Source organism: Ambystoma mexicanum, chromosome 10, assembly GCF_040938575.1.
Source record: "Ambystoma mexicanum isolate Mex_15411 chromosome 10, UKY_AmexF1_1, whole genome shotgun sequence".
Classification (NCBI taxonomy): Eukaryota; Metazoa; Chordata; class Amphibia; order Caudata; family Ambystomatidae; genus Ambystoma; species Ambystoma mexicanum.
This window is the reverse complement of record NC_090932.1, coordinates 1,265,050,065-1,265,077,337: the sequence shown is the minus strand read 5'-3', so window position 1 is coordinate 1,265,077,337 and position 27,273 is coordinate 1,265,050,065. Positions and strand designations below refer to the sequence as shown.

The 27,273-nt window shown below is 47.5% G+C and overlaps 1 protein-coding gene across 1 annotated transcript in view; it reads left to right on the top strand.

Annotated features, from left to right (window-relative positions):
- The window catches only part of PLBD2 (phospholipase B domain containing 2), a 212,580-nt gene that overhangs the window by 50,510 nt on the left and 134,797 nt on the right, over positions 1-27,273 (top strand). The window contains exons 4-5 of the mRNA XM_069619232.1: positions 7,697-7,797; positions 9,222-9,436. Of these exons, the coding sequence (XP_069475333.1) occupies positions 7,697-7,797; positions 9,222-9,436 (316 nt within the window). The remainder of the gene's footprint in view (positions 1-7,696; positions 7,798-9,221; positions 9,437-27,273) is intronic.

Below are 27,273 nucleotides of genomic sequence, written 5' to 3'. Positions count from 1 at the left end.
TCAGGCCTAAACGCACCCATCTGGATTTCCAGGCCCAGCTCTAAAGTGTTTTGGGAAGCCAACCTAGTTGAGGAACAAGGTTCTAAATACTTAGTCTAGCCAAACTCTCACAAGGCAATATAGGTAGAGCAGTAAAGCAGACTTTGTAAGATCAGGGGCTTGAGTGTAAATACAGTTTACACAGCCAAATAATGAAGTAGCACACAGTGTGGTTTGATGTAATAATAAAATAGTGTACACCTTATACACATCTAAGCAAGTGAAACTCAAGGTAATATAAACTAGAAAACACTCCTATCCACTACTTTGCAATCCCAAATTGAGAATACACAACACGTTACCCTCCAAGTGAAGGGCAAACAATGGTAAGAGTGAGCCAGGGCATGAGTACGTTTGAAACCATACATGGGCAAAGAGAAAATAAGCGTGACTCGGAGGGAAGCCTGGAAATAGATTAAGTGAAGGGAGGATAAATGTATGATTGGAGGGATAAGCGTCTGAACCGCAGAATTGAAAATAGGTTTTAGAGGGGCAACCCTATAATGAGAGAGACCAATTGGTAAAACGGAACAGTAATTGCGGTGTGATAGGACCAGAGAAGAAATTAAGAGTTTAGTAGCATGGAATGAGAGAACAGCACAAGCTTTACGAAAATTATAGTGACGAGAGCGAAACACGTACGAAATATGGTCCCGAAAGGGAAGGGTCAAAGACCACTCCAAGATTGCCAGCAAGATGACTAACTGGAATAGTAGAATGTGGGAAAGTATTGGAAGCAGGAAAAGTACTAGGAAAAAAGAGGAAGCAGGGAAAATAGGATTTCTGTCTTCATCATTAAGATGAAGACAATGCGTCCAACACTGTAGAGCTAAAAGACCGGACGAGACGGTCCAATGTGGAAAAGGAGACCTTGAATGCTAAAATCTAAGGTCATCGGCATAAAAATGACAGGACAAACTGAACAATTTTAATAATGGAGCGGAGAGAAGATGTATGGGCAGAAAAGAGAAGGGGACCAAGAACAGAACCTAGAAGTATCGCCAGCACTGAACACAGAGAAGCAACGATCAGAAAGATAAACTCAGAACCATCAAGGCTGAGTCAGAATAACCCAGAGATGAGAGAGCAGCTCGTAGTAATGTGTGTTTGTTGTATTGTAAAAGCACCTCTTGAAGCAAAAACGCTAAGTAATATAAAGTTGGGGTACACTTGCTACCCTACTTGGGGAGGTGTAGGGGGTTGGGGAAGGAACCCTTGGCTAGAACCCCGCCATTCACATCCAGGAAAAGGGTAATGCTGGTGTGTGGACTTTACCCCCATACAATCCCTATGCAATATGTGGCTAGACGACAGAGTAAAATGTATACATAGTACCCCTGCAGCACTCCACTATAAGGTGGTCTGTACTATCTTGAAACACAGAAATCGTGCATGAGGGAAACTGTCCCCTTGCACTGGTTGCGTCCCCCCCACCCCTCAAATTAAATGAGCCCAGCAGGTAAATGAAGCTAAATAAGCTTCACTTACTTCAAAAGTCAGGCCAGGAACAAAATCATAGACAAATGTTGGGACTTCCATTGAATCCAATGGATGGAAAATTGATAAAAATCTTTTCCTTGCATGTTCCTGGCTCATGGCTGTGCCTTTGTTCTGAGTGTAATCTGTCTTTTCGGATCTTCTTTATTGCCTGTGCCTGAACGTTTTAAGTGGAGCTGATTTAGCTGACAATTGACTTTTCTGAAGACCGCTCAACATTTTGGTGTCTGACTACTGAAGAGATGCATTTTACAGGCAGTGCTATGTTAGAGTAGCACAGTTGCCAGGTTTGCGTTCCAGTCCTGCTGAACTGCATGACAGAAGGCACACCATGGAATTAAGAAATTAAGAGTTTAGTAGCATGGAATGAGAGAACAGCACAAGCTTTACGAAAATTATAGTGACGAGAGCGAAACACGTACGAAATATGGTCCCGAAAGGGAAGGGTCAAAGACCACTCCAAGATTGCCAGCAAGATGACTAACTGGAATAGTAGAATGTGGGAAAGTATTGGAAGCAGGAAAAGTACTAGGAAAAAAGAGGAAGCAGGGAAAATAGGATTTCTGTCTTCATCATTAAGATGAAGACAATGCGTCCAACACTGTAGAGCTAAAAGACCGGACGAGACGGTCCAATGTGGAAAAGGAGACCTTGAATGCTAAAATGTAAGGGCATCGGCATAAAATTGACAGGACAAACTGAACAATTTTAATAATGGAGCGGAGAGAAGATCTAACAACAATCTGAAACAATCTGAAACAATCATGGGTCCTCCCGCTACTAAAAAAACAGACTCTGGATCCCTCCATCCCCACAAATTACAGGCCCATTACAACTGTTCCCTTCTTGCTAAAAATACTCAATAGAGTTGCTTACCTGCAAATTCAGCATTACCTAGAGTCTAACCAATTACTCGGATTGCGTCAGTCTGGCTTCCGGCCTCAGCATGGAACCGAAACTGCTCTTGTCGACCTTAAAAGCCAGATTGACGAAATCAAAGATAAGGGTAAGGCTGCCATCCTACTCCTATTAGATCTCTCAGCGGCCTTCGACCTGGTTGACCATAAAATACTCTGTAACCACCTCTCCTCTGCCGCCCACTTCTCCCCCTCTGCTGTCTCATGGATACAGTCCTTCCTAGCCAACAGAACTATGAGGGTCTTCTCTCTGGAGGCAGCAGCAGACCCTATCCCCATGTCCTGTGGTGTCCCACAAGGATCATGTGTCTCACCCACCCTCTACAATATCTTTACAAAGCCCCTCTTCGATAAACTAGACCGCCTGGGTGTCATTTATACAAATTACGCGGATGACGCCCAGATACTCCTCACTATCTCGGGCAACTACGATACGGATGTAGCTAGGATCAATGAAATCTTCTCTGTCATCCAGGCATGGATGGCCACACATGGCCTCTGCCTCAATGACGAGAAGACCGAACTGCTCATTGTTGGCTCACCGAATAACCTACAAAAATTAAGTCCTAACTACTCGAACATCATAATCGATGGCAACACCATCCCGGTCGCCAAAAATGTGAAAACACTTGGCTTCTATCTCGATGCCAACGTTAACTTCACCAAACAAATTAATGCTACTGCCTCTGCCACGGCATATACCGGAAAACTCATTAGAGCCTGTAGACCATTTCTCTCCCCTAATAGTTGCCTCATACTATCCAGAGGCCTTATACAATCTAAACTAGACTATTGCAATAGTCTCTACCTAGGTGCCAATCAAGCGTCAATTAACAAGCTCCAAGTCCTTCAAAACAATGCACTTCGGGCAGCGCTAAATATCCCTAGACGTGAGCACATCTCAGCCACCAGAACGGCATGCAGATGGCTCACTATCCAACATAAAATCGACCTAAAAACACTTTGCCTGACGTATAAAGCTCTCAACAATCTAGCACCCCCATACCTGACCGACAAACTCACCATGAAACCGTCCGTTAGAACCACGAGATCTTCTAACACCTTATGCCTTGCAGTGCCTAGATTTAACTCCAAAAGAGCCGGAGGCTCGAGTTTTACTGTCCTCGCCCCCCAACTCTGGAACTCCTTGCCACTGAGCATTAAAGCATCCAACTCCTTCCAGTCATTTAGGAAACTGGTCATTGGGTGGCTACTGACAAATAGCCAACCTTGAAGTCAGACCTAGCTCTAGAATGTATTGACTGTTTATTCCTCACTTATGTCACTACCGCGTGCTTTCACCCTCACTGCACGTATATAACTGTTATTTAATTTGTTCTAGCTTCACTGCTTATTACCCTGTACCGTGCCTTGTAACCTTGTACTAAGCGCCCCTATACTCCTGGGTCCGGAGCGCTATAGAAATAAATAAACAAACAAACCATGAATGGAACGCTTAGTTACATCTCAAGACTGCCCTGTACCTCTGTGCTGGTTGGCAGCATTCAAATATGCGGTCATCAAGTCCACGCACAGCATACCCAGTTCCATTTATGACCAAGCACCATAGAGACCTGATGATGATCTGGGCAGGGCTGTCAAGTAGGATTACAATCTAGAAACTGTCCATCTCTCTGTGTATAAATGTCGCTAACCTAAAGCATTTTCCGCATAAGGCAGCAACGGGAGATGAGCACAGCCACACCAAACGCCACACACTCATGGCCTGGTGCATATCTCTTGAGTGACCGCAGGTTGGCCTAGGAGAAATCCTTAAGCTTCACTGTACTGGCATTTGCTTATATGTTATGGGGAACTGACACGTCCTTCAGGCTGTCGTACTGGGAAACATTGTTTCCATTAGTCACGTTAATGTGTTGGTACTTTTGGTTACTTTTGTATCACTTGTGCTAACTTTTATTATTGTACAATGCAGCTCACTGCAGTACAATGGGGTACACCTTTTTGTTTTACCCTAGACTAACACTCAAAGGATTTTTGGTTACTCTAGGTGTGCTAAAAGGATAAGCTGGTGGCAGCAGTGACTTTTCCCTACTTTTTTGGGACTTTTCATTTTAGATTTACCGCGTTTGACTACTAACTGTGGCTAGTGTCCAAACATGGCCGTGCCACGGTCTTTCGCTTGTTTTTTGGCCATCTTGCTCTTTAGCCTTCTTCCTGCAGTGAGAGGCCAGGAAAATCCTTCTAAGGACTTCCAGTGCCCAGTGCCACAGCCCTCCAGTGTTGGCTACTGGAGGGCTGTGTGTTTGCTGGCAGGATGTGGGCTGGGACTGTCTGGTCCCAACCCACAAACAGGTTTCAGTGTATCTTAGTCATATGTATGAGTGTTTCCACCAATGGCCCTGATTGGACCACTGCTGGGGTAGTCCTGCTATAGGCTAGTGGGAGTTTCAGCTCTTACCTGGCTTTTACGATAAGAAGAGGACCTCTGCACCCATTCCTCAGATCCTGGAGAAACCTGAAGGAGCCAAGACTTCTATCCAGCTGTGAGACCTGTGAAGAAACCTGAGACCAACTTGTGCTGCTGTCCTGGAGGAGCTCTGTCTTTCTGAAGCTCTTTAGCAGTCCTGCGAAGGAGCTGCAACCCTGGGAGTGGAGGGAACATCCATTCCTGATGTCTGCTCGGTACCCTGCAAAGAAGAGCCTTCGGAAGTGTCCTGGGACCGTCCTGTGGCTGACCAGCTATGAGTTTGGGCTGCTGTGCTGCCGACGTCACCGTTCTGAGTTTCGACCTGGCCCTTTGGGGAGCCTCAGCTTGCCCTACAAGACTCACCTGTGTGAAATCGGCAGGAAAAGCAACCTCAGACCCTCTTCCTTTTTGTCCTGCCAAGTCTTGGGAAGAATCTGAGTACGGGGGGTAGTTGGTGATTCTTACCTACCCCTAAACTCCCAAGTCTATGGGCTTATAATACATGAGTATTGGCTTTGCCATTGCTTGCTGCGAAAGATTTCTGAAAGTTGGGGCTACTTCTGTTAGCTAGTTTAACTTGTACTCTGACAATTAGAACCCTTAACTAGACCCCAGAGACGTTACCTGCATTTTTTTCCTGCTTCAAAGAATCTGTGGAACTTTACCTGAACTATTGGTCATAAGGCACCAGACAACTTGGGCCTGGACATTTTAAGTTGGGGATCATTCTCTGGGGACCTACTGTGCATAATATAACCTTAGCTTTCCTTTGCAGGAGTTAGTGATGTGTATTATACCCTCTGAATCGTGAATGCATATATGTAATCTATTTTTGCTAGTTTTGTATGACAACTCTACCTGCCAGTAGTCCTTTTTCTATAGTGTTTGGCCAATAAATGAGAATTGTATTCTTATACATCCTGTCTAAGTGTAATTTGTGATTCCCATTGTGTGGACCCTTTAAAATCTCACCACCTCTGAAGAACTTAGCCTAGATCACCTGTCACTGCTACCTGAACTAGTTTGGCTACAGCTCCCTGTCACAATATAGGTTGGCCTTCTATACACCGTCCCACCAGACCAGAGTATAGAAAATCAATCCTAGCACCTATAAGGCATTTCATGACGTGAGAAGCCAGGAATAAGGTAAAAGAACAAGCCTTGTAGCACGGTGTACCTCACTTCTATAACTGCTAACCCAATATCGTATGTAGTTTACGAAAGCAGTCCCCTGGCACTGACATTGGCATCACCTATAGGATATACAACCATCTCAGCACAGCAATTGTCTTCATTCGCCCCATTACTGACACCAGGAATCGGATCCAAAAGTCTACAACTTTATCAAACTCCACCGTTCCATGGTCCACGTTTTGTTGATGGACCCATTCCCCATTAGCAATTTTCATCCCAAAGCACATCCGGCGAGTACCCACCGCTTCCGGTGGCGTGTAAATAACCGATTTTAGTACGATAATCGCCAATCCGGAGAAGTTCCCAATTTTAGAAGCCATTCCAAATTCCGAACCAGTTCCCAGACTTACAGTAGAATGTTGTCTGCATACAAAGAAACTCGGTGCGTCCTCCCACCGATCCACAGGCCAGCTGTTTGATGCCTCCTACGAAGGCGCCTTGCCAGGGGTTCAATGACCAGTGCAAAAAAACATGGAGGACAGGGGACACCCCTTGTGAGTTCCCCTGCATACATTCCAAGACAGATGCAACCTTATTAACACACACACCATAGATGCGGACCCCTCATACAGAAGCCAAACCCAGCGTATGAATCTCGTACGTAGCCCTACTTTCTCCAGAACCATCCATTGGAAATTCCTATCTACGGAGTCGAATTTCTTATGAGTCGAGACTAACGAGCATCATTTCCTCCCCAACATCCCCGTACTTATTTAGGATAAGAAAAAGCCTCCGTATATTATGCACATTGCTTGTACCGAGGATAAAATATGTCTAATCGGCATGTACAATGTCTCCCATCACCTGTTGCAGGTGGCCTACAAGTATCTTGCACATTAATCCTGGACAGAGACCTGTATGTGCCACAGTGACAAGGGTCCCTGTCAGCCTTGGGAAGAACCACCACCAGAGCTTCCAAAATGGAGCTTCCGACGCCAGTGCCTCCATGAACACCCCCTGTAGTGGTTCTTTTTGATGTTAATAGAAGTCGTGACATCTTGTCTCTGTATTGTTTCTAAATCTACTTGCTCCTGCACATGCTAGACTTCTAGAGAGCTCTCGTGGCCAATTTAGAGAGGAATACTTAGTTCAGAAGGGTGGATGTGGGTGCCCCGAAGGGTTTCCAGCATTCTCATTCGTTCCTTTACAAGCTTCCTCCCATAGTTTGCTGCTTGGTATATTTAACAGCATATGACTTTGTATAATGTTTAAGAAGAAATTGATTTTTCCTTTAAACCATGCTCTCTAGTTGTCACCTGCAACCCTTTACGCTTTGTAAGGAATAGCCATTGTGTTCCTGCTACTAAATGGTGCATAAGATGACTGATGAGGCAGAGTTGAGATTCTGGGGTATGTTTTACTCTGTTTCTGCTGATGCCCAGAGTCCAAAATTCCACTCCACTCCCCTCCACTCCAGAGACTCAAACTACACTGTGTGTGTGTTTGTTTTGCTGTTTCTCGTCCCACCTTCCTCCGTGTGGTTTGAAAGGAAGCGATTCAACATATCCCAGTTGAATCGCTTCCCTGGAAGAGAAGGAGACGGGCATGAGAGGGCAGAGGTGGTGGTATGGTGCCTGGTCTGAACCGTTCTGTCTTCTTTCCTTTTTTGTCTTTTTAGGTGCGCTTGTCTTTGCTGCAGCTAAAGGGCTTGGAGGACAGTTACAATGAACTTGTATCGTTTCCCACAGGAAACTTCTCCCTCAATCCTTTCGGATTTCTGTAAGTGTCCTGCTTGTAATGGAAGTCGGCGGAAGTCTATTTTGGTGTGGGGTTGGGCTGGGTTGCGAGTGAAGGCATGCCGCATATTTGCAGTAAATTGACCATAAGTGTTGCGTTTTGGAACTAGCTAGTGCCTTAAATACAGGGGTCACGAGGCGCTGCTTTGAAACCACAGAGGCTGCTGCTCTAAATTGAATTAGGCTGTCGTTTTTCTGCAAAATGTAATATAGACATGTAGTTCCCCCTTTTCAACATGGTGTTCTCGCTGCCCCCCACCTTTGTGTGGAAAGCGAACATGCCCCTCCCACTATTCACCTTCTTACGAGCTGGTTTGCTCTGGCGCTTCTCGTTCCCGTGCATACTATTCTCCATGCTATGAAATGTTGGATGGCTTCCATGGCTTCAGAGTGACCGCTCCCTCACTTTTTCTTTTGGGTTTCACGCTGGTCTCTATCCACCTGTCGTGTCTAGGTCTTTAGTGTTGCGTGTGCATCTCGAAAGTGCGAAGGTTTTTAATGTTGTCTGGAGTGCTCCTAATACCGCAGGTACTTGAACGTGCTCCTGTAAGAATTAAGATGTGCGTGTATATCTATAGTTGTATATCCTGTGGGGAGAAGGGGTTGAAACCGGGTACAGAAACCAGGATTTGCTGTGCAGCAGCAGCGTAGTATCATGTAAATGACACAGTACAGCAACCCACTGTACTGTTGCTTTTTAAATATTGTAATACAAATACTTAGAATTTATGGCACATTGCCATTTTCCCTGTATTCCATGATTTTTGTTGTGATGTCGAAGCTCGGATCCCTGGGGTTCGCTCGACCATTTTCTCAGTCTTTCCCTCTGTCTCTGTGTCCAGGCTGAAGTCGCTGTTGGGGTCCCAGAGTGGTCGATCTGCTGCTTTACTTCTCCCCTTTTCTATGTGAGACCACTTCGTCTGCTTGTCGGTTTACAGTGGCTTGTGTTTGCTATAAAACAAAAATGGCCTACATAATTTCAATCTTAAGTATTCAGGAAAGGTCACAGTATTGTCTGCATGTCATGGACAGGTCGCATTCCAATCTCCTGAAACACTAATAATTTTGAGATTGCCTTTCTGTGCTATACTGTCTTGAGTCCGCCTCTTTGCCTTCTGCAGAATAGGCTACATCATGAGTGTAAAGGCTGCCTACCAAAAGGAAAACCACATGTTTTTGCAAATCTCAATGATTGACTGTAATGTAAGAGTTGCGTGTGGCGGAGGTTATGGAGGACAACATATTGTATCACCTGGGGCTTTAAGTCCAATTCCTACGTGTGTGTGTGGGTGTGTGTCTCTTTCGCCAAATGTATTCTCAGGGAATATTGTTTGAGGGTCACTCATTCTCCCCTTTTGGAGGGTCATCGTGTGGGAAACCATAACGCATGTCTGCCGATTTGCTCAGTCTCTTCCAGCTGGGTGGGGATTTGGAAGACTTGGAGTCTGCGCTGAATAAAAGTGATTCCACCCGTGTCAAGGGGTCTGGCTCCTGCTCCGCCCTCATCAAGCTGCTGCCTGGCAACCAGGACCTCCTGGTGTCTCACGATACCTGGAACACTTACCAGTCCATGCTGCGGATCATCAAGAAATATACACTGCCATTCCGGACCGTGCCAGGAGGTGAGGCACCCTACATCTCAGTGCATGCATGCATTCATATTTACCACATTGTGTGGAGGATGGATTACTTCCCTCCCCCATAGCCACACTTCTTGCATTTATCATGTACCCACTTGAATATGCGCATTGCCCGACTGATTTACGAAGAATGGTAATTACAGAAGCAAATGCATTTCAATCTAACTTGGTAGGTTCAGGTCAACTCAATTCCTGGAACTCTGATGCAGATGAAAAGATGTTTAGAGCCCAGTACATCTAGCTTAGACATTGGTTTATTGGAAATTGCAAGGCTAGAATTTCTGCTTCCTAGGAACTCCCTCACTTGATATTTGACGCATAGTTTTTTTGTTGTTGCATGGATTAGTAGTTGGTATCCATGGAGCCGTGATCTGATCTAGTCCTAGGCGGTTTCCCAATTCTAAACTTTTAGCCAGATTACTTTCCCGCACTAAGTTCCATCAAAGCGTGATACTCCAGCATACAAACTGATGGGCACTACAGGTTGCATTAATACCTGTTCCGGGGCCGGTGGAACATTCTTTTCGGTCCCCTGACTTCCCATCATGACCAGCAAGTTTCAGGTAATTCCAAGTAAAGCAGGCAAGGATTCACTGAACATGAGAATCTAATCCCTCACCTTGTTGTTTTGAACCCATAAGCGAGGCTTGGGGGTTCAGTACGCTTGGTCCATTGGAACATGTTTCTGGAAGTAAATGCAAATCACTGGGTCTTGCTGTTTCTGAGCACCCAGAAGAATTGGTTTCCACAATCTTGGGACTCCGTGGACCAATTTGACAGCACTGCACCAGCAATTGAGCCCATTTGCATGCTGTGGGCTAGCCACACGTTATTCAGAGGTGACTGCAGCATTTCTAGGGGCAGATCAGCAGCACCAATGTGCTGGCCATCTCCCATTGCATGAATTTGTTTCATGAGCAGGCTCACAACACTAATGTATGTGACGGGCTCCCAGAACCCACTTGGGTACTGGGTGTACATTTCAAAATGACTGGCTCTTCAATGGGGTGGCATTGAAAGAAAAGTAAACAAAAATGAGCATTTCTATCCCTGTTTAAGGGATAGAAATTACAGTGGGACCAGGGCTGTTCATATCGTTTCCTTCCCACTTTAAAATAACCTCATGCATTGCTCATAATCTTCCTGGCCCTTTTCAAACAGGCTCGGGGGGGAAAAACGTTGGGATGTGCGTTTAAATGCCCAGAAACGTCCAGCAATTGAGCAAAGAGGGTTTATCAGGGCATCTAATGGACCCTTTTTGAAAGGGGGACAGCTTCTTTTGGGTGCAAGTAAAGATGTGCTAGCGCATCTTCTCTCTTGCTCCAAAAAACGTTTTGGAATCCGACAATGCGTGACCATGTCACTGACTTTCTCTATCATGGGGGCTTTTGGCACATCGAGGGCTGTGACGCTGTGGATAACTTAGCCCACCTACCTTTAATGCAGCATTTTGAGATGATGCAGCGGCAGATAGGAAGGTACAGTGGTTGGAAGGGAGAGAGTCAACAGTCGGAGAATCGAGGTGCAATAGGGAGTGGGACCGAGGATGCGACTGCTCAAGATGAGCAGGAAAACTTAAAGGGAAGGGACTGGCGCTCACCGGGCAGGTGAGAAATGGCTCTTTTGGTTAAATGATGGACCGAGCGATGAGCAGCAGCCTAAATGTAGTGATGCCTGGACACCACCGCCTGTACGGCTTGGATAAAAGGCCGCTTAAAGTGACCGATATTTAGAGATTGCCTTAGAAAGGCTGACGGAAAATGCATAGGTGTTCTGAACCAAACTTGGGCTTTTGGGGGGGGGGCAGGGCAGTCAATATAAAACCTCTGATTTGAGGCCTGGGGAGTTAAGTGCTGTCTTTAGATTGTTTCTATCGATGTTGCTCATTATTTATCTTTTGAATTCATATTTTGGAAGGTTGAGCCCGTCCCAAAACCATACAGAGCCATGAACAAAAAAACATGACAAATACTACACCATCTACACTTTCTACAAGTTACAACCAGATATCGGAGAGATAACAAAGCAACAGGTGTAACCGGATAGATCGCTTGTATTGGACATAAATATTTTCGTCCATGTTGGAAAGCCAAAAGTGCAGGTCTGGATCTTTTTGCTGCTTTGCCCTCGTAGACCTTTATGGGACACCCTTTCTTTTTGCTTTCACTCCTGCCACGTCTTTGTGGTGGTTGTTAGACAGTTTTTCTGAAGTCCAACTAAGGACCTTGTAAAACCATTCAGCTGACACAGTACAAGACTTCACTCTTAGTATAAGGCTGTACCACCTGAGTTCATGGTAGCGTAGACCGAGCAGCCAGGCTTATTTTAGGAGGGAGAGAGGGCTGTAGAATCAGTACAAATGAAATTGTAATACAGATAGTCCAAAGAAACACTGAAATACTATGTATTGTAAAAATAAATGGTTTATTTAAATCCAATTAGGCCCAGATAAATCTTGGTGGGGTGGGGGGGGTAAATGAGTATTATCACAGATCATATAAACACATTCTAGAAAAACACACTATGCTTGAAGGTACACAGGCCAAAGCATATAACCTAATTTGGAACACCTAACCGGCGTTCTAGTGAAGTCAAACCAGTAGATGCTGTTTAGATTAATTTCAGTAATTTTAGGGTTTTAGACCCTAGCAGTTGTACAGTGACGCTCAGCAAGAAATCACTTGGTACTTTTTGTGAATATTATAGGTACAGTAAAAACCTATAATGTATTTTGTGATAACCCACCGTATTACTAGTTGATTTGGATCTTGGGGTGTAATTTTCAATTATAGTTGCTCTTTATTTCACAGACTAAGTGAAACAATAACTAACGTATGTTAGGATAACAATTGTGCTCCAGGCAAGTAAAACCTATACACTTTACAGGAGCTATAAGTCACCTAAAGGCAGGTATAAACCTAAGACTCTTTTTGTGTCTGTCTAAAACAGACCAGGGAAATCAAAACCCAATGTTACTCTTCATGAATGTCTCGCTCTTATTCTAGGTAGGTAAAACCTAATGCAGACTTCTTCTGGACAGGCTAACAGCAAGTCTGGGAATCAAGACCTAGTTGGGGATTGGGGACACTCGTTCATTTATCCTAACGGGAATAGTGAAGTGAAACCAACAGCATTACTTTTGGGAAGAGGCACAACCACATCACAGGTGAGTAATATACCCTTACATCTAATTTCTGATAGAACAGCAAAACAGTTTCTAAGGAAAGAAAGCTGTTGCATATACTTTTTAGAATGGCAGAATAAGTGAACGTTTGTAACATTTACCAACCAACTTCTTTTGCAAGCAATTTACTTTTAAACATGTATTCTCTTTTTTAAACAAAAGGCCCAATCCTTAGAAAGTCTTTCCCTTATTTTTGGAGCATGAGTGTTCTCAGTGGCAGAAGGGGTCACTGGGGTCTAGTGTCCAACAGGCAGGCCAGGATAGGTTCATAAGTAGCATAAGTCAGAGTTCCTAAGCAAGATTGTTAGAAAAAGTATGTACTTTATTTTAGAGTTAGTTGAGGGTCCAGGGACTTCAGATAAGACACTCTAGGAGGGTTCCAGCAGGGGCCTGGGTGCACTGGATGACGGGCCTCCCCATCACAGAAACCACCCCACAGCTGCACAGAAATTCCAAGACACTTAAGGTAAGTAATAATACCCATGCCTGCACAGTACCTCAGCACAGATGATTTTGCAGCAGAAGGACTTCAGGACCTGCCGCTAAAAAACATTTGTTGAATTCCTTCATTAAGAAGACAGACGACAGGACATTGGAAAGACTTTTGCAGCAGGGATCATGGGGCAGGCCCTAGGCAAGGTTTTCCTTGTGGCTGAATGCAGCTCTGGATTTGGCACCTTTTGTTTAGGAGCATAGAAGAAAACAGAATATCGCTGGTCGAATTCTAGTCGTTTGCAAGGTCCAGCACTCTGGTGAGGGTACCTTTCAGACTGGAATCGTGCCTCTGTAGATACTGCAGGATGCCCACAAAGTTGCAGCGAGATTCGGAAGCCTGTGTACTGCACAAAGGCTCGAGGTCCCAGGGTATTGTGCTATTACTGCCGTTTTCAGAGTCCCCAAGTCGATTGGAAGAAAGGGCTACAGCAGGCTCTGGTTACACAGCAGGCTCTCTGGTCACTAGACATCGTTTCAGCCGCAAATTCTTCCTCTTAGGTGTTTGTTCCAGTTGTCGACAATCCTTCAGCTTCCAGGATCAGACTTTTATGCAGGAACCCGGCCAATCAAACAGCCTTGCAACATTGAAACTTGAGCGGGGGATTAGCAATCCTTTCAGGACAGCCGGTCTCCCAGTTTGAACAAAATCTTGCACTCTGGCTGGAAGACAAAGGGCTGCAGAGTTTTGGGTTCCTCCCTCACTTCTTGCCTTCAGATACTCTGGAGCCTGGGTAGGCAGTCCACAGGACTTCCTCCGAAGACAAAAATCGCACAAAGCAATTTCCCACCCTGGATGTCAGGGGAAGGAACAAGAAAGGACAACGAACCCTAAAATGGCGGAAAAACAACACGGGGACCATTTTGGTAAAATGGGCACCCATGGATGTCTTTACCGGGTTGTGCAAAAAACCCACGGCAAAGGTGCACCAAATTAATTAATAAATAAGGTTCACTGCCACCAGCAATTAAAGGTAAGTATGTCCTTTTAACATGAATGTTACATTTAAAATGAGAAGGGGGGATACTCCGGGTCTCACCAGCACTCCACATAAGGTGGGGGTGAGGGGCTAGCGCTGTATCGCTTAATGAAATGTAAAAGGGATCCAAATATCCTTCCTACCCTTGGGAACTGTAGTTCTCACAAGGTTGGCCAGAACAAGTTAAAAGGGGAGCCCCTAAGGCAACCCAGACAAAATAGGCACTTATTGCCAAAAAGTTGCTAAAGAGGATAACCTTTAAAAGACACTATGGAGAGTCTTAAAAATGTTCTCATAAAAACAAGATTCTGTGAGTGTGGAAAACGGTTCCACCTCAACAGAGGTATAAAGAAAAAATAATCACCAGTAAAATCAGTTCTGGGGTTGACAGAGGTCTGGAAGATGTATCATTACTATGAAAATCCTATGTAACAGTGGTAAGTGAAGCCTTCTGCGTTACTCCCTTACTCTATGATCATTTTTATGGGGAGTCCATACGTCTCTCTTTATAGCTTTCTTGTACTTTTACAACTGCATACATCACCCTAGTGTGGTTAGGATGCTTTGTATCCTTACGTTTTCTTATGTAAATGTTGTGTTACAAATACAGTGTGTGCAGTATGGGCTGATGGCAGCGGATATACCATGTTTAGAGCTTTTTAATCATGCACTTTTGCAAATTACCGCAAATGGCTTGCAAAGAGGACCTGCAAACAATTCTTCTCATGTCAAGCACACACCCTCTTGAACTGAATCCCAGTATCGTCTCGGAATGCTCCCACAACTCTTTAATTTCCCAAATCTCTCAAAACGTGGCTTTTCAACACCTGACCAAGGACTAATCCCAGTGGGAACACGGTGACGTACAGACCTCAACTCACGGTACTTTGCTACTGTTAGATGATGCAAACCCAAAAAATAGCTACCCATCCCCTGTACAGTGCTCCACTGCTCTCAAGCTAGGTCTGCACTTTAAACAATAAAATAGGATTGGCTACTACTCTAAGGTGGCTGGAATTGCCTTATATGGAATGCCCTTTCACAAGGAAAGCTGCTGCTTTCATGGGCTATTGGGTAGTCTGTGTGCGCCGGGCCAGATGTGGGGGCTGGGAATGTCTTGTTACTGGGCAGATTGTGTGGCCAGTGGCTATCGAGGTTTGGATAGCGACTGCCAGTTTGAATGGTGTAGATCTTTGCCATTGGTGAATCTGTGCGAGCTTCCAGTCCACATCCTGCCTAAAAGGAGGACTCCTGCAGCCATTCCACAGATCTTCGTTGGAGCCAAGATCCCTACGTGGAAGTGCAATCTATCGGCCTGAGGATGACCCCTGCAGCTGACTAGCACCAACTCCTGTGAAGCCCTGATCCTCTGCCTGATCTCAAGAAGAGCTCACTTTGTTGGTGCTTTGTCCCCATGACCAGTGGTAGTAACCATTCTCGACCTCTGCTTGAGGATCCAGAACTTCTGAACTCTTGAAGTGCCCCAGGACCGATCTGTGGACTGATTGGCTCTCTCCTGGGCTTCCTTGCTGCAGCTGTCACCATTCCGACATGTAGTAGAAAACTCTTGCTATTGTATTTTCAGCCTTCTTGCATCCACTTAAGCTGTGCAGGGCCTGTTTCTCCGTTCGTCCATTTAAGATCGCCTGTCACTGCTTGACTGTGGTGACTCTAATTAGCATCCGTTTCCTTCAATCCCTGAAGGTGTCCTGAGGTTGTCTGCTCTAAGTCTTCTTCGAAACGGCATGCAGCTTAATGGTGCTAGGCAAAGTTTGTATGCAGTACTCTTTGGGTGCGTTGCACTACACACAAATGACTACAGGTATATGAAACCCAACCTTTGGTATAAGCTTATACTACAGATTTGGTAGCGTGTTCAGCAGCCAGGCTTATCTCAAGAGGGGTAAATGTGAGCTGTAGGGGAGTTGCACATAGATTCAGAGTGACAAGTATTGAAATAAACTATTACATTAATAATTGTCTATTCAAGAAACCTTGAGTGTATCAGTCAGTTAGAATAAGCCTTCTTCAGAAGGGAGCAATAGAAAAGTAACACTCAAATACACTTAAAAACACACACTCTTAATATTCTAAATATCAGTGAAGACCCTTTTGGGATGGCCCACAGTCACAACCTACACCCTGGTAAAAGGAAAAGATTATTAGAACAACAAGAGACCACACATATTCTTAAGCAGGCAAATACATTTGGATCCCCACATCAGAGTCATTTAGTATAACAGGCTAGGCCAAAGTCAATGGGCAAAAGTCATATATAGGATGAAGTCCTTCTTGTAGGTAAGTGTCTTTGCACAATGTTTTAGAAGTCTTTGAAGAAAAGAAGAATCAAATGTAGGGTAACGAGCCGTTAGACTTGTGAGTAGTAGAAGATGCAACTAACTCTACAGCAAGAGGTAAGTTCTCTCAGATTTTGTATAGTACCTTTGAATTGAAGAAAAGATGCACCAGATGACTTCTGTTCCTGTGCAGCTCTGCAGACCTCACTGTTCCTGGGCCTCAGTCGTGGGGACAAGAGGGAGGACTTCTGGGGACTCCTGCAATGGGATGGTCACTGCTCGCAACCAGCAATCTTAAAATCAGTGTTTCAGCTCCTTGCGTCTACCGCAAATAGCAACACAGTGGTTCAGGGCTGTCGAGGTGGGCTTTCCTTGCTTCTGGGGCCCTGCACTCTGAGGGGGCTCAGGCTCGGTCAGTCCTGCTTCCTGGGAGTCTGGAGGATCTTTCTGGAGCTCTCGGCCAGCTTAAAAGCAACGCATACAATCTGGTGTTCCTCTCACTGCCTATACGGTTTCCAGCAGCAGCTCTGGAAATTCAACCATCTCCGAGAAGGATGTCCAGGTGGCTTACTTTGGAGTCGATTGGTCCCACCAACTCGAGTGGAGAAGTCGTACTTGCAGGGGCTTCGCCGTCGATACGTATTTGGAGTTTCAGCACAGCAGCAGGGCTTCACCGGGCAAACCAACAGTCCAGGAGTTGCAGCAGGTCTCCTCTTCAAGTTCTTCTTCGGTTTCTTCATCCAGTGGTTGACTCTGCCTTCCAAGCCAAAAGCCTTGCCTTTTTATTCCGTTCTCTCCCATTAATTCCAGCCCAGCTGTCGGTCACCCAGCCGGGTGGCTGTCCTTGCCGGACAGTGAGCCGGTCAATCACCACAGAGTGCATTTGGGTCACAGGGAGTTTCGGGCACCTTCCTCACTTCCTGCCTACCCCAGACACCCCGGAGCCAGAGGCGGTCTTCACTTGTGAATCCCACCAAAGGCCAAGTGAACAATGGGACCAAACTGGGTTTGGGGCGTAGAGTAAATCTCAAAAAGGACCTTTCCACAAAGAAATTGCAAAAAAAAAAGACTGGGCCATTATTGCAGCCGGGAACGCAGCCCGCAATACATGCACCCCACAGTAGTTAAAACGAAAACACTGCCACCAGCCATTTAGTGAGGAAAGGGTAACGTAAAAATGTTACATGAGAAGCTAGACAAAGGGGATACTAGGTAACCCCTCCAGCATCCTATTGTAAGGTAGTGTGTGCTGGGTCTAGAAAGTTACAAGTAAAGTCAATTTCACTTCACTGACCTGGGAAACAGTAGCTTATCCGAGAGAAGGTATTTAAACCTTTGGGAAATCTGAAAGACTTCCCTGTGCCACTGCACTGGAGGTGCTGTGACACATTGTAAAAGATGATGCCTATGGAGTTTGTCAAGCTCCATAACCAAAAGATACACAAAGCTCAAATAGCATTAAAATACATGAGAGAGTGGGGAAAAAATGGTCTCACTATCTTCAGGTTAAAAAAATCAAGTCCTTAAAATCTAGCAAAGTTGCTGGGGGTCTCTAAGGTGGCACATTTCTGAGAATTCTCCCTAACATATGGTGCATAGAACCGAGATTCAAGAAGCACGACCGACCAAAATGCAATTCCATGTCCAAGAGTAACCTCTGCAACTGCGGAGACCCGCCACCCCCGCCTCCCTACCCTCCGACCCGCCCGGGCCGCCTTCCTCGACCAGACCAAGCATGTGTCACCAATGGAATACGGAACCTCAGTGGAGAGGGTGGTGGGGGCTAGAGAAATCTGAGTCGGGGGGGGGGTAAGTTAACATAACTAATTTGTAAGTAACTATGTTATAAGAACACCTAATATTTTAGATTTCAATTTCACAATGCACATATTTCTTAATGTTTGAAAACGTACATCTTGGGTATATACAACTAATTTAATACTCACATTCTTTAAAAAAAAACTTAGTGCCAGTTTATCTAATACTAAAATTACTTCAATGAACAATTCCAATTCATGTATGAAGTGCTTTTTCTACAAATCCTTGGTGCCGACACCCGTTTTGATTTTCGTATCGTCAAGGCTTTTTTGTACTTGGTGTTCTTTAGGTGTTACATTTTCTCTTATCCAAATATATCTGAAATGTAATTAATGGTCCATTTCATAAGGTTCCTAATTATATAAATATATCTTACCTTTTTTTTAATCTTGTCGTTATCCAATGATCTACTGGCGGCTTTGGTTACTTAAATAAGATCACAAGGAAGGAAAACACTTAAGAATATGATTCTATTTACCCGGTTAAGGTTTTTTGGTTACAAAAGCCTCTCGGCCGCTCCTGGTCTTATTCCTGTGTGAGCAGCCGGCACCAAGGATTTTTTTGGTAAAGCGCTCTGGACATGAATGATAATAGAAGCATTTAGATAAGCCGTGCTTAGGAATTAATTTTGCTAAAAAGCATAGGCACTTTTTGGTAAACGTGAGATCAGGTTACCCTTTAACAAAATCCTCTACATTAAGAACAGCCTCCCGTTTCTTTCTCACAGTTGGCAGGAATTGGGGACTTTTTAATTTATTTTTTTTTACAAATGAGCACAGTTGAAACGATTCTGCAACCACTCGGAAACGGATTATTTCGGAGTTTAAATGAATACAGATAACCTAAAGCTGGCACGGAGAACATTTTCACTCTACATAGAAGACCTAACCACAGGATTCGAAATTGAGGGAAGCTGAGAACCATTGTCTCCTGCACAGGACCACTAGGATAGCTTGGTTAGCTTGACACCAACAGCTACCAGGAGCTACCTTTGGCGCCCTAGACCAACTGATGCCGACCAAACAAACCTATGTGAATGTAACAGTTTAAATGCGCAAACCGATCTGTAGGACATTTAAAGCATAAAGGGTCATAAATGATGGACCATGTGATATCTTTGCATCTTGTGTGAAATAAGATTTGTGGAACTCTGTGGTTGCTGGTTAATGCTGGATACCTAGGAGCTGCTTTTAGGTCCTACTTTTTCAATCTTAATTTTGATCCTTTAACTGGTAATGCCCCAGATGAGCCGTCTTGGATATGTGGAGTCTCAAAGAAAACTTGGAGTCCAGCAAAAAAGCTTACGGATCAATCCCAACTAACCACAGCAGATGTACTACTCAGCCCAGATGGTACCAAAAGCCAAGAGCGGGTTAGACGTGCTAATTATTTGGGGCCCAGTAACAGAAACTCAGCAAGTTGTTGCTTAAACGAAAGATCAGCTTTGGCCAACATCCTCTGCCTATTGATGGATGGTGACCACATGGGAGCAAATGGATCTCCAAGCATCACCACATCAAGATGAAACAATCTAGTTGAAAGAATGGACCCCCAAGGCACACCACGCCTCAAAGGCAATGTGCAGTTCGTGAAATGAGTGACCCGACTGTTTGAAATATGACAAATCAAAAAATACTAAACTAATCAAAGACAGATGCCCCCCCACCCGCTCCCCCCCAACCCCGAATCCTGGTCCAGCGCTTAGAGACTGGTCTCCTGTTTCAGGGGCGTTATAAAAGATGAATAATTCTTCAAATACATTTTTTTTAAAAATCCCCTAACCAGTGCAACCTCATGTGTTTTTTTTTTTTTTTAATTTTTTTTAAATTTTTTTATCTCCGATTTGGAATCTGCTAGTAACTGGTTTACATCAGTTCCGTCGAGTGTTGATTGCTATTGGAGAAATGTCAAACCATTGTTGCTCTGAGAAAGATGAAAGTTTAAATTTTTCAACAAGCTTTGAATTAGGCTAGCTACAATATTGTGTAGCGGGGCAGGAATTTAAAAAGGAATAAGAAAATGGTCTGTCAACATTTTATATAATTGGTTCATGGCAACTAATTGCAGATGGGGAAGGAAACAAAAAAATCCAGAATATTGCTTTTTTTTTTAATTCAATGAAGATTGGAAATGTCCCAGTGCTCTATTCACAGAGCACAGTGAATCTGAGAAAATAATTGGTTGCACAGGAGAAAGACAGAAGGACATTCAGAAAAATGGTCTAACAATGGGGGACAATAACTAGGAGGGCAAGTGATGAAATGAAACCCGTGGTGATATCGAGACTAACATAACTGACTTTAATTCAAAGGATAAAGTCGGTGCTGAAGAAAGATAATCGTATTATGGAAAATCAGAGCAAATCCACCTCTGCGTTGACTGAAGCAGTCGATATTTTTAACATGGTAACCATCAGGTAGCGATTCATCAAAGCAAGGAGATGCACTTGGAGCAAACTAAGTTTCACAGCCTCAGTCTTTTTCTAATTAAGTTAGCAAAGCCATTTCAATGCAGAATTGCTGATGAGCAATTGAGCAGGCCAGCTGATCAATTCTATAAATTTTTGTTTTGTGATGTTAGTGCTTTGCTTGTTGGCAGAAAATATTTACTAGATTCATGCATTAAGATTACAACTTACCTGAATCCAGTGGTGATGGTCTATAGCGGCCTGGGCATGGAGCACACTGAGCATGCATGTCCAGGAAAGATCTGCATCAAAATCCTGTTATCTCTGCTTTTCCAGAGAGGCTCTGCGTGATGTCCTGCATTTGACTGCATTTCTAGCTGTGTAAAATCGCATTGTTACTCTTAGTAACCATGGGAAGAAACATGATGGCTTCCCATCAATGAATTCACTTATTTGTATCAAAATGAAGACAATTTATTAAGTGAATAGTCGTAGCTGCCAAGTGGCCCAATGTTCTGTGTAATGCCTTCTGCCCATCCTAGCTTTCCATGCTGAGACTTGTAATATCATTACATAAATGGTTTTACAGGATCCTGTATGCATGGGGTAAATCCATGATTTGCTGATGCTGTCACACATGCCATGGGTCCACTTGCAGCTATCTGTGTGGGTGCTGTTTGGATTAGGTTGTGGACATTTTTGTACAATGAATAGGTTTTTCAAATTCCCAAATGGCATCAATCCCAGTACACGACCATCTCCGAATTCTACTAACTGCAGAATCCCCTTGCACCTGCATCTGGTTTCACCAGAGCCTTAACTCATTAAGACCGCCTTGTTTGTTACGTTGCCTACTCGGGGAAACTGAAAATATAACCCAAGACTTTGAACGCAAACTTGTCTGTATAATCCCTACCTGTTCTTACACATTGTGCTGCATCGCCTCCAGATCATTAATCGTTAACCCTTGCGTGCCAACATGACCCATATCATTTGGCAAATGGTCCTTCTCGGGGAGATTTCTTCACAGCCCTTTGGGGAGCGGGGTGGCGATGAGGGAGGGAGGGAAGGTGGTGTGGGATGGCATTATAAGGGGGGAAACCAACTATTCTCCAGCATGGGGTCTGGCATGGATTCACATGCTCATGAATATTCCCCGTCAGGCTGGGAATCCTCGGTAAAGAAAAAACCAGTATCCGTTTCGTTTCTGATCTGTCTTTCGTAGTAATAACCAATCACTGGTCTCTGCGTCATACTGACCACAGCCAATGACTGCCCTCTACCTAAGCCCCGCCTCTGGCAGCCATCTTCAGATTTTTACCGCACGTTCATGTGTTGGGATCCTCGTGCTATTGCTCTCGAGCGTTAGTGCTATTTTTTTCACGTTTTTTCTCAAAAACTTCGTTTTTTTCGGTCAAAAGAGCCTCAAGCTCCACCGACTCTCCATCCGATCAACGGGGACCCGTGTCGGATTCGTCTGCGCCCCTCAAGGGTGAAGATTCGTCGAGCTACGCTTTTGGAGGACTCCAGAAGTTTCTCAGGCCCGTCCCGGACATGGCCCAGGAGAAGGGAAGCTCGACGCCCGGAAAGCTGTTCAGGGTCTGCCCTGGATGCCAGCTGCAGAACGTCTTTAAGGAGGACGAATACTCCTTTTGTCTTTACTGCTTACATGAGGACAAGACGCACGTGGAGAAGGACTGCGTTTTGCGGCAACATGTCGGAGCGGACCATGAAGGACCGCCATCAACGTCTCGCCAACTGGCTGGAAGGGAAGAGCCTGTCCGGCGAGAAGAAGAGGAAGAAATCCGAGCGGTCTTCTAAGCCCTTTGAGGACGCCCCGGCGACGGGGGTCCAACACAAGGCCAAGCACCGCGAGTGCCGAACGGTCTGGCTCTACGGGCGCCAGGCAGGGCGCACCCTCCCCGGTACCATCAACCATGAGCCAACGCTCTGGGTCGGGTAAGAGGAAGGCCGAGCACCCGGCGAAGCTCCTGGAGAGGCCCGGTCGAGCTCGAAGGCCCCATCGGAGGGGGAGCGAGGCAGTGTCCCCCCCCCCCTCAAGGATAAGGCGGTGAGCGCACCTAAGGTGGTGAAGGCCTTAATCCATCCGGCCAAGGCCTGTATCGAGACTGTCGCGGCGGCCCTGGCTCAGACTGTGGAGGCTACGCCAGTGGTGGCGACATCGGGGCTCAGAGTCTCCCTGCCACCTCGGAGGGAGTCCTCTTTTATGCCCATCGATAGGACCCCCGTGAAATCTCCGGCGGAGAAGAAAAAGGGGGGGCAGGTTGTCGTCGTAGACTCGGCTTCAACCTCGGAGGAAGAGCTGATCGAGGTCTTAAGCCACGGCCTCGGCGTGGAAGAAGACCAGCCCGTCGGGATGGATCCCGACGCGGGTGACGACGAGGGCGCCGACGGGGCCCCTGATCGCCCGTCGGATTCCCCTCTGCCAGCGCCGCAAGACAACTCGGCGGCCATTTTGTTGGCTATACAGTCCTTATGCTCGGAGATAAGGACGAGACTACCGTTGCCAGCGGAGGAACCACTTCCGTCGGGGGACCCAGAACCGGGACCTTCCGGCGTTCCTCCTCCCAAGAAAAGAAGGATTCACCCTCCACCTCCTTTTCAGCCGTCGCGCCCCGTCCAGCCCTCCTCCCCGTCCACGACTCGAGGGGATGATACGGGGACTGACACGGCCGCGACGGGTACGGACGACGAGGTCTACGACGAGGATCTTCCGTCGTCACCTCCCACCAGGGCTTCTCCGCCCGACGAGATTGGATCGTTCCACTCCATGATCGCCAGGGCATCCGAACTTTTCCAACTCTGCCCTGAGGAGAAGAAAAAGGAAGGATTCCTTTATCAACGGCGCGAGGCCAAGAGGAAGACGGTCCTCGCGGTGCCTCTACTGGACGACATTTGGGATGAGGGCCTCGCCCTCCTCAAGAACCCTTCCACGACGCCAGCTAGAAGAGACCGGTACGAAAAGAAGTACCGGGTCCCGGACGCAGCCTACCCCGGACTCCGTCGTCTCCGCGGCGGCCAGGAAGAAAGTGGGGGGGTGCGGCCTCCACATCGACTTCCCCGCCGGACGGCGAGGGAAAGAAATTGGACTCTATGGGACGCAGGGTCATCTCGTCTGCAGCGACGACGATTAAGGCGGCCAACGCCTTGGCTATCGTGGCCCGCTACGACAGGGAGCTATGGTACAAACTGGCTCCCCTGCTGGACTTCCTACCGGACGACAAGAGGGCGGATGCCCTGGAGATCCTACAGGAAGGTGAGGTGGCGTCGGACCACGCCATCACTATTGCGACGGACATCGCCGATACGGGATTTCGCCAGTTGGGCAACGGCGTGTGCCTTAGGCGGCGTGGATGGCTCAAGGCTACGGACTTCCGTCAAGACGTACAGACCAGAGTCCTGGACATGCCGTTTGATGGGAACAACCTGTTTGGGAAAACAGTGGACGATTCCCTTCAGGCCATTAAAGCGGACACGGAGACGGCCCGGGCCCTTGGGGTTCTGCAACGACGACGGCCGCCCTTTCGGAGCAGCGGAGGCAAGGGCGCCTCCAAAGGTTCCGGCAGCGGTTTCTCCACCTACCGTCAAGCGGGCCGCTCGTCGTCTCAGGAGGCCCATAGGGGACGAGGCAAGTCGGGCGGACCCCGCCGTCGTCGCCAAGGAGGTCAAGGCGGCAAAGCCTCGTCGAAACAGGATTGAACCGACCGTGGGGTCGGGCCCCCACCGAAGCACCCCGGTGGGAGGCCGGCTGGCGAGCTTCGTCAGCGTGTGGGAGTCCATCTCCACCGACCGTTGGGTGTTGGACGCCTTAGCCTGGGGCCACGCGCTCGAGTTTCAAAGAAGGTGCCCGCGCGTCCCCCCCCCCGTGGCCAGGAAAGAGCTTCACGTCCCGCAGCTTCTCCTGGAGGTAAAGGCGATGCTCAGGAAGGGCGCCATCGAACTCGTCCCAAAGAGGCTCCGGGGCTCCGGAGTTTACTCGAGATACTTCCTCGTGAAGAAGAAGACGGGAGGATGGCGCCCCATCCTAGACCTGCGACGTCTGAACAAGTTCATCAAGGCTGAGAAGTTCAGGATGGTCACCCTCCAGCACGTCCTGGGTCAGCTGGAGGAAGGAGACTTCCTGTCGTCGTTGGATTTGGAGGATGCCTACTTCCATATTCCCATCCTAAAGGGGCACCGAAAATTTCTCAGGTTTGTGGTCCAAGGGCGTCACTACCAGTTCAAAGCCCTCCCCTTCGGACTACGGTCGGCACCCAGGGTTTTCACCAAGTGCCTTGCACCGGTGGCGGCGCAGCTGCGCTGAGAGGGGATCCACGTCTACCCCTACCTGGACGACTGGCTCATCCGAGCCAAGACGAGGGAGCTCGCCGTGGACCACACGGCAAGGACCGTCCAGCTTCTCACAGACCTGGGATTCTCCGTGAACTACGCCAAATCCCACCTGGTACCCGCGCAAGACGCACTGTTTCTGGGAGCGAGGCTCGACAGTGTCCCTTCTGGCCTCCCCGTCGGAGCAGAGGACCAGGGCCATCCTGGGCAAGGTACAACGGATGTTGGTGGCCGACGCGGCCAAGGTGAGGTCCATCAAGTCCCTCCTCGGAATGATAGTCTTCCTGCATCTACCTCATTCCCCTGTGCAGGCTCCGGATGCGCCCGTTGCAGGAGTTCCTGGACGCGCGCTGGATCCAAACGACGGGCAGCTTCGAGGAAAGGATCACACTCGACGAGAGTTTCCGACGAGCAATCCGGTGGTGGGGCACCCGCGCGCATCTGACGGCGGGCATGGACTTCCAGACCCCAGCCCACCAGGAGATAGTGACCACGGATGCCTCCCTGGAAGGGTGGGGAGCGCACACCGAAAATCTGCACGCAAGAGGCCTTTGGCTCCCGACGGAGAAATCACTACATATCAATGTCCTGGAGCTCCGTGCAGTGTTTTGGGCCCTCGGGTCCTTCCTTCCGTCCCTCAAGGGCAAGGTGGTGAGGATCTTCACCGACAACACCACCACCATGTTTTACATCAGGAAACTGGGCGGAACCAGGTCCCCAGCACTGTCCAAGGAGGCGCAGGACCTGTGGCATTGGGCCGTCGCCCAAAGGATGTTTCTGGTGCCGTTTCATCTGGCAGGGATAAAAACACCATCGCCGACTCACTCAGCAGGGAGCTGCGCTCGTGCCACGAGTGGGAACTACGGCAGGATCTAGTGGATCGCCTCTTCCGACGGTGGGGCACACCCCAGATCGACCTGTTCGCGACGGCGACGAACTCCAAGTGCCGGAGGTTCGCCAGCAGGTTTCCCCAGGCGAGGAGCATGGGCGATGCTTTCTCGTTCCCCTGGGAGGGCCTGTTCCTTTACGCGTTCCCTCCATTGCCACTGTTAATCCGGCTCATCAACCAGCTCAAGAGGTCACGGTGCAGGATGATCCTCGTCGCACCTGCGTGGCCGAGGCAGATATGGTTCCCGGACCTTCTGGACTTGTCAGCGTCCCCGTCAATCAAGCTGCCGGTGGACGCGGATTTACTCTCCAGGGAAGGAGGCGCCATCCTCCACCACAACCCGAAATCGCTGAACTTGCAGGTCTGGCTCCTGCAGCGCTAGAGTTTGGAGGATACGACATACCGGCCGACTGCAGAGAGGTTCTTGCAAAGGCCAGGGCATCCTCGACTCTTAAATGCTACGGACACAAATGGAAGAGGTTCTCTGTCTGGTGCCACGCACAGAAGATTAACCCTCTACGGATTACGGCTCCCCAAGTACTGCAGTACCTGCTGACGCTGGCCAAAGCTGGACTGGCACACGCGTCCATCAAGATTCATCTTGCTGCGATCTCCCGATACACTAGAACCACGGGGCGGACGTCCTTGTGGTCTCATCGTCTGGTGAAAGAGTTCATGAAGGGACTGTTCAGATTGTTCCCGCCGGTGAAGGCTCCGGCCCCGGCGTGGGAGCTCAACGTGGTGCTGACCAAGCTCATGGGACCTCCGTTCGAGCCTCTGCACTCGGCCCCGTTGAAGTTTCTGTCGTGGAAAACAGCGTTTCTTGTGGCCATCACCTCCGCACGACGAGTGGGAGAGATCCAGGCCCTTTCCTGCAAGGCCCCGTACTTGACTTTTCACGACACGAGGGTAGTGCTCAGGACGCACCCCCTCCTTCATGCCCAAGGTGCCGTCGGACTTCCACCTCAACGAACCCTTGGTGTTGCCTGTGTTCTTCCCGTCGCCTTCGTCACCGGCTGAGAGGACTTTGCACTCGCTGGATGTGGCTAGAGCGCTGAAGTTCTACGTGGACCGCACGAAGTGTTTTCGGAAGACGTCACAACTCTTTGTGAATTTTGGACCTGTCAATCAGGGGAAGGCACTCTCGAAGGCTTCCATTTCCAGATGGCTCTCTGGCTGTATCATGTACTGTCATCGGTTGGCAAACCGACCGCTGCCTGGCCGTCCGAGAGCCCATTCCACCAGAGCGATCGCAGCTACCACGGCGTTCCTTTCTGGTGTGTCCCTGCTGGACATATGCAGGGCTGCTATGTGGAGGTCGACGCACACCTTCACGAAATTCTACTGCGTCGATCGGGATTCCAGGGAGGAGTCCAGGGTCGGCCAAGCAGTGCTGCGCAAC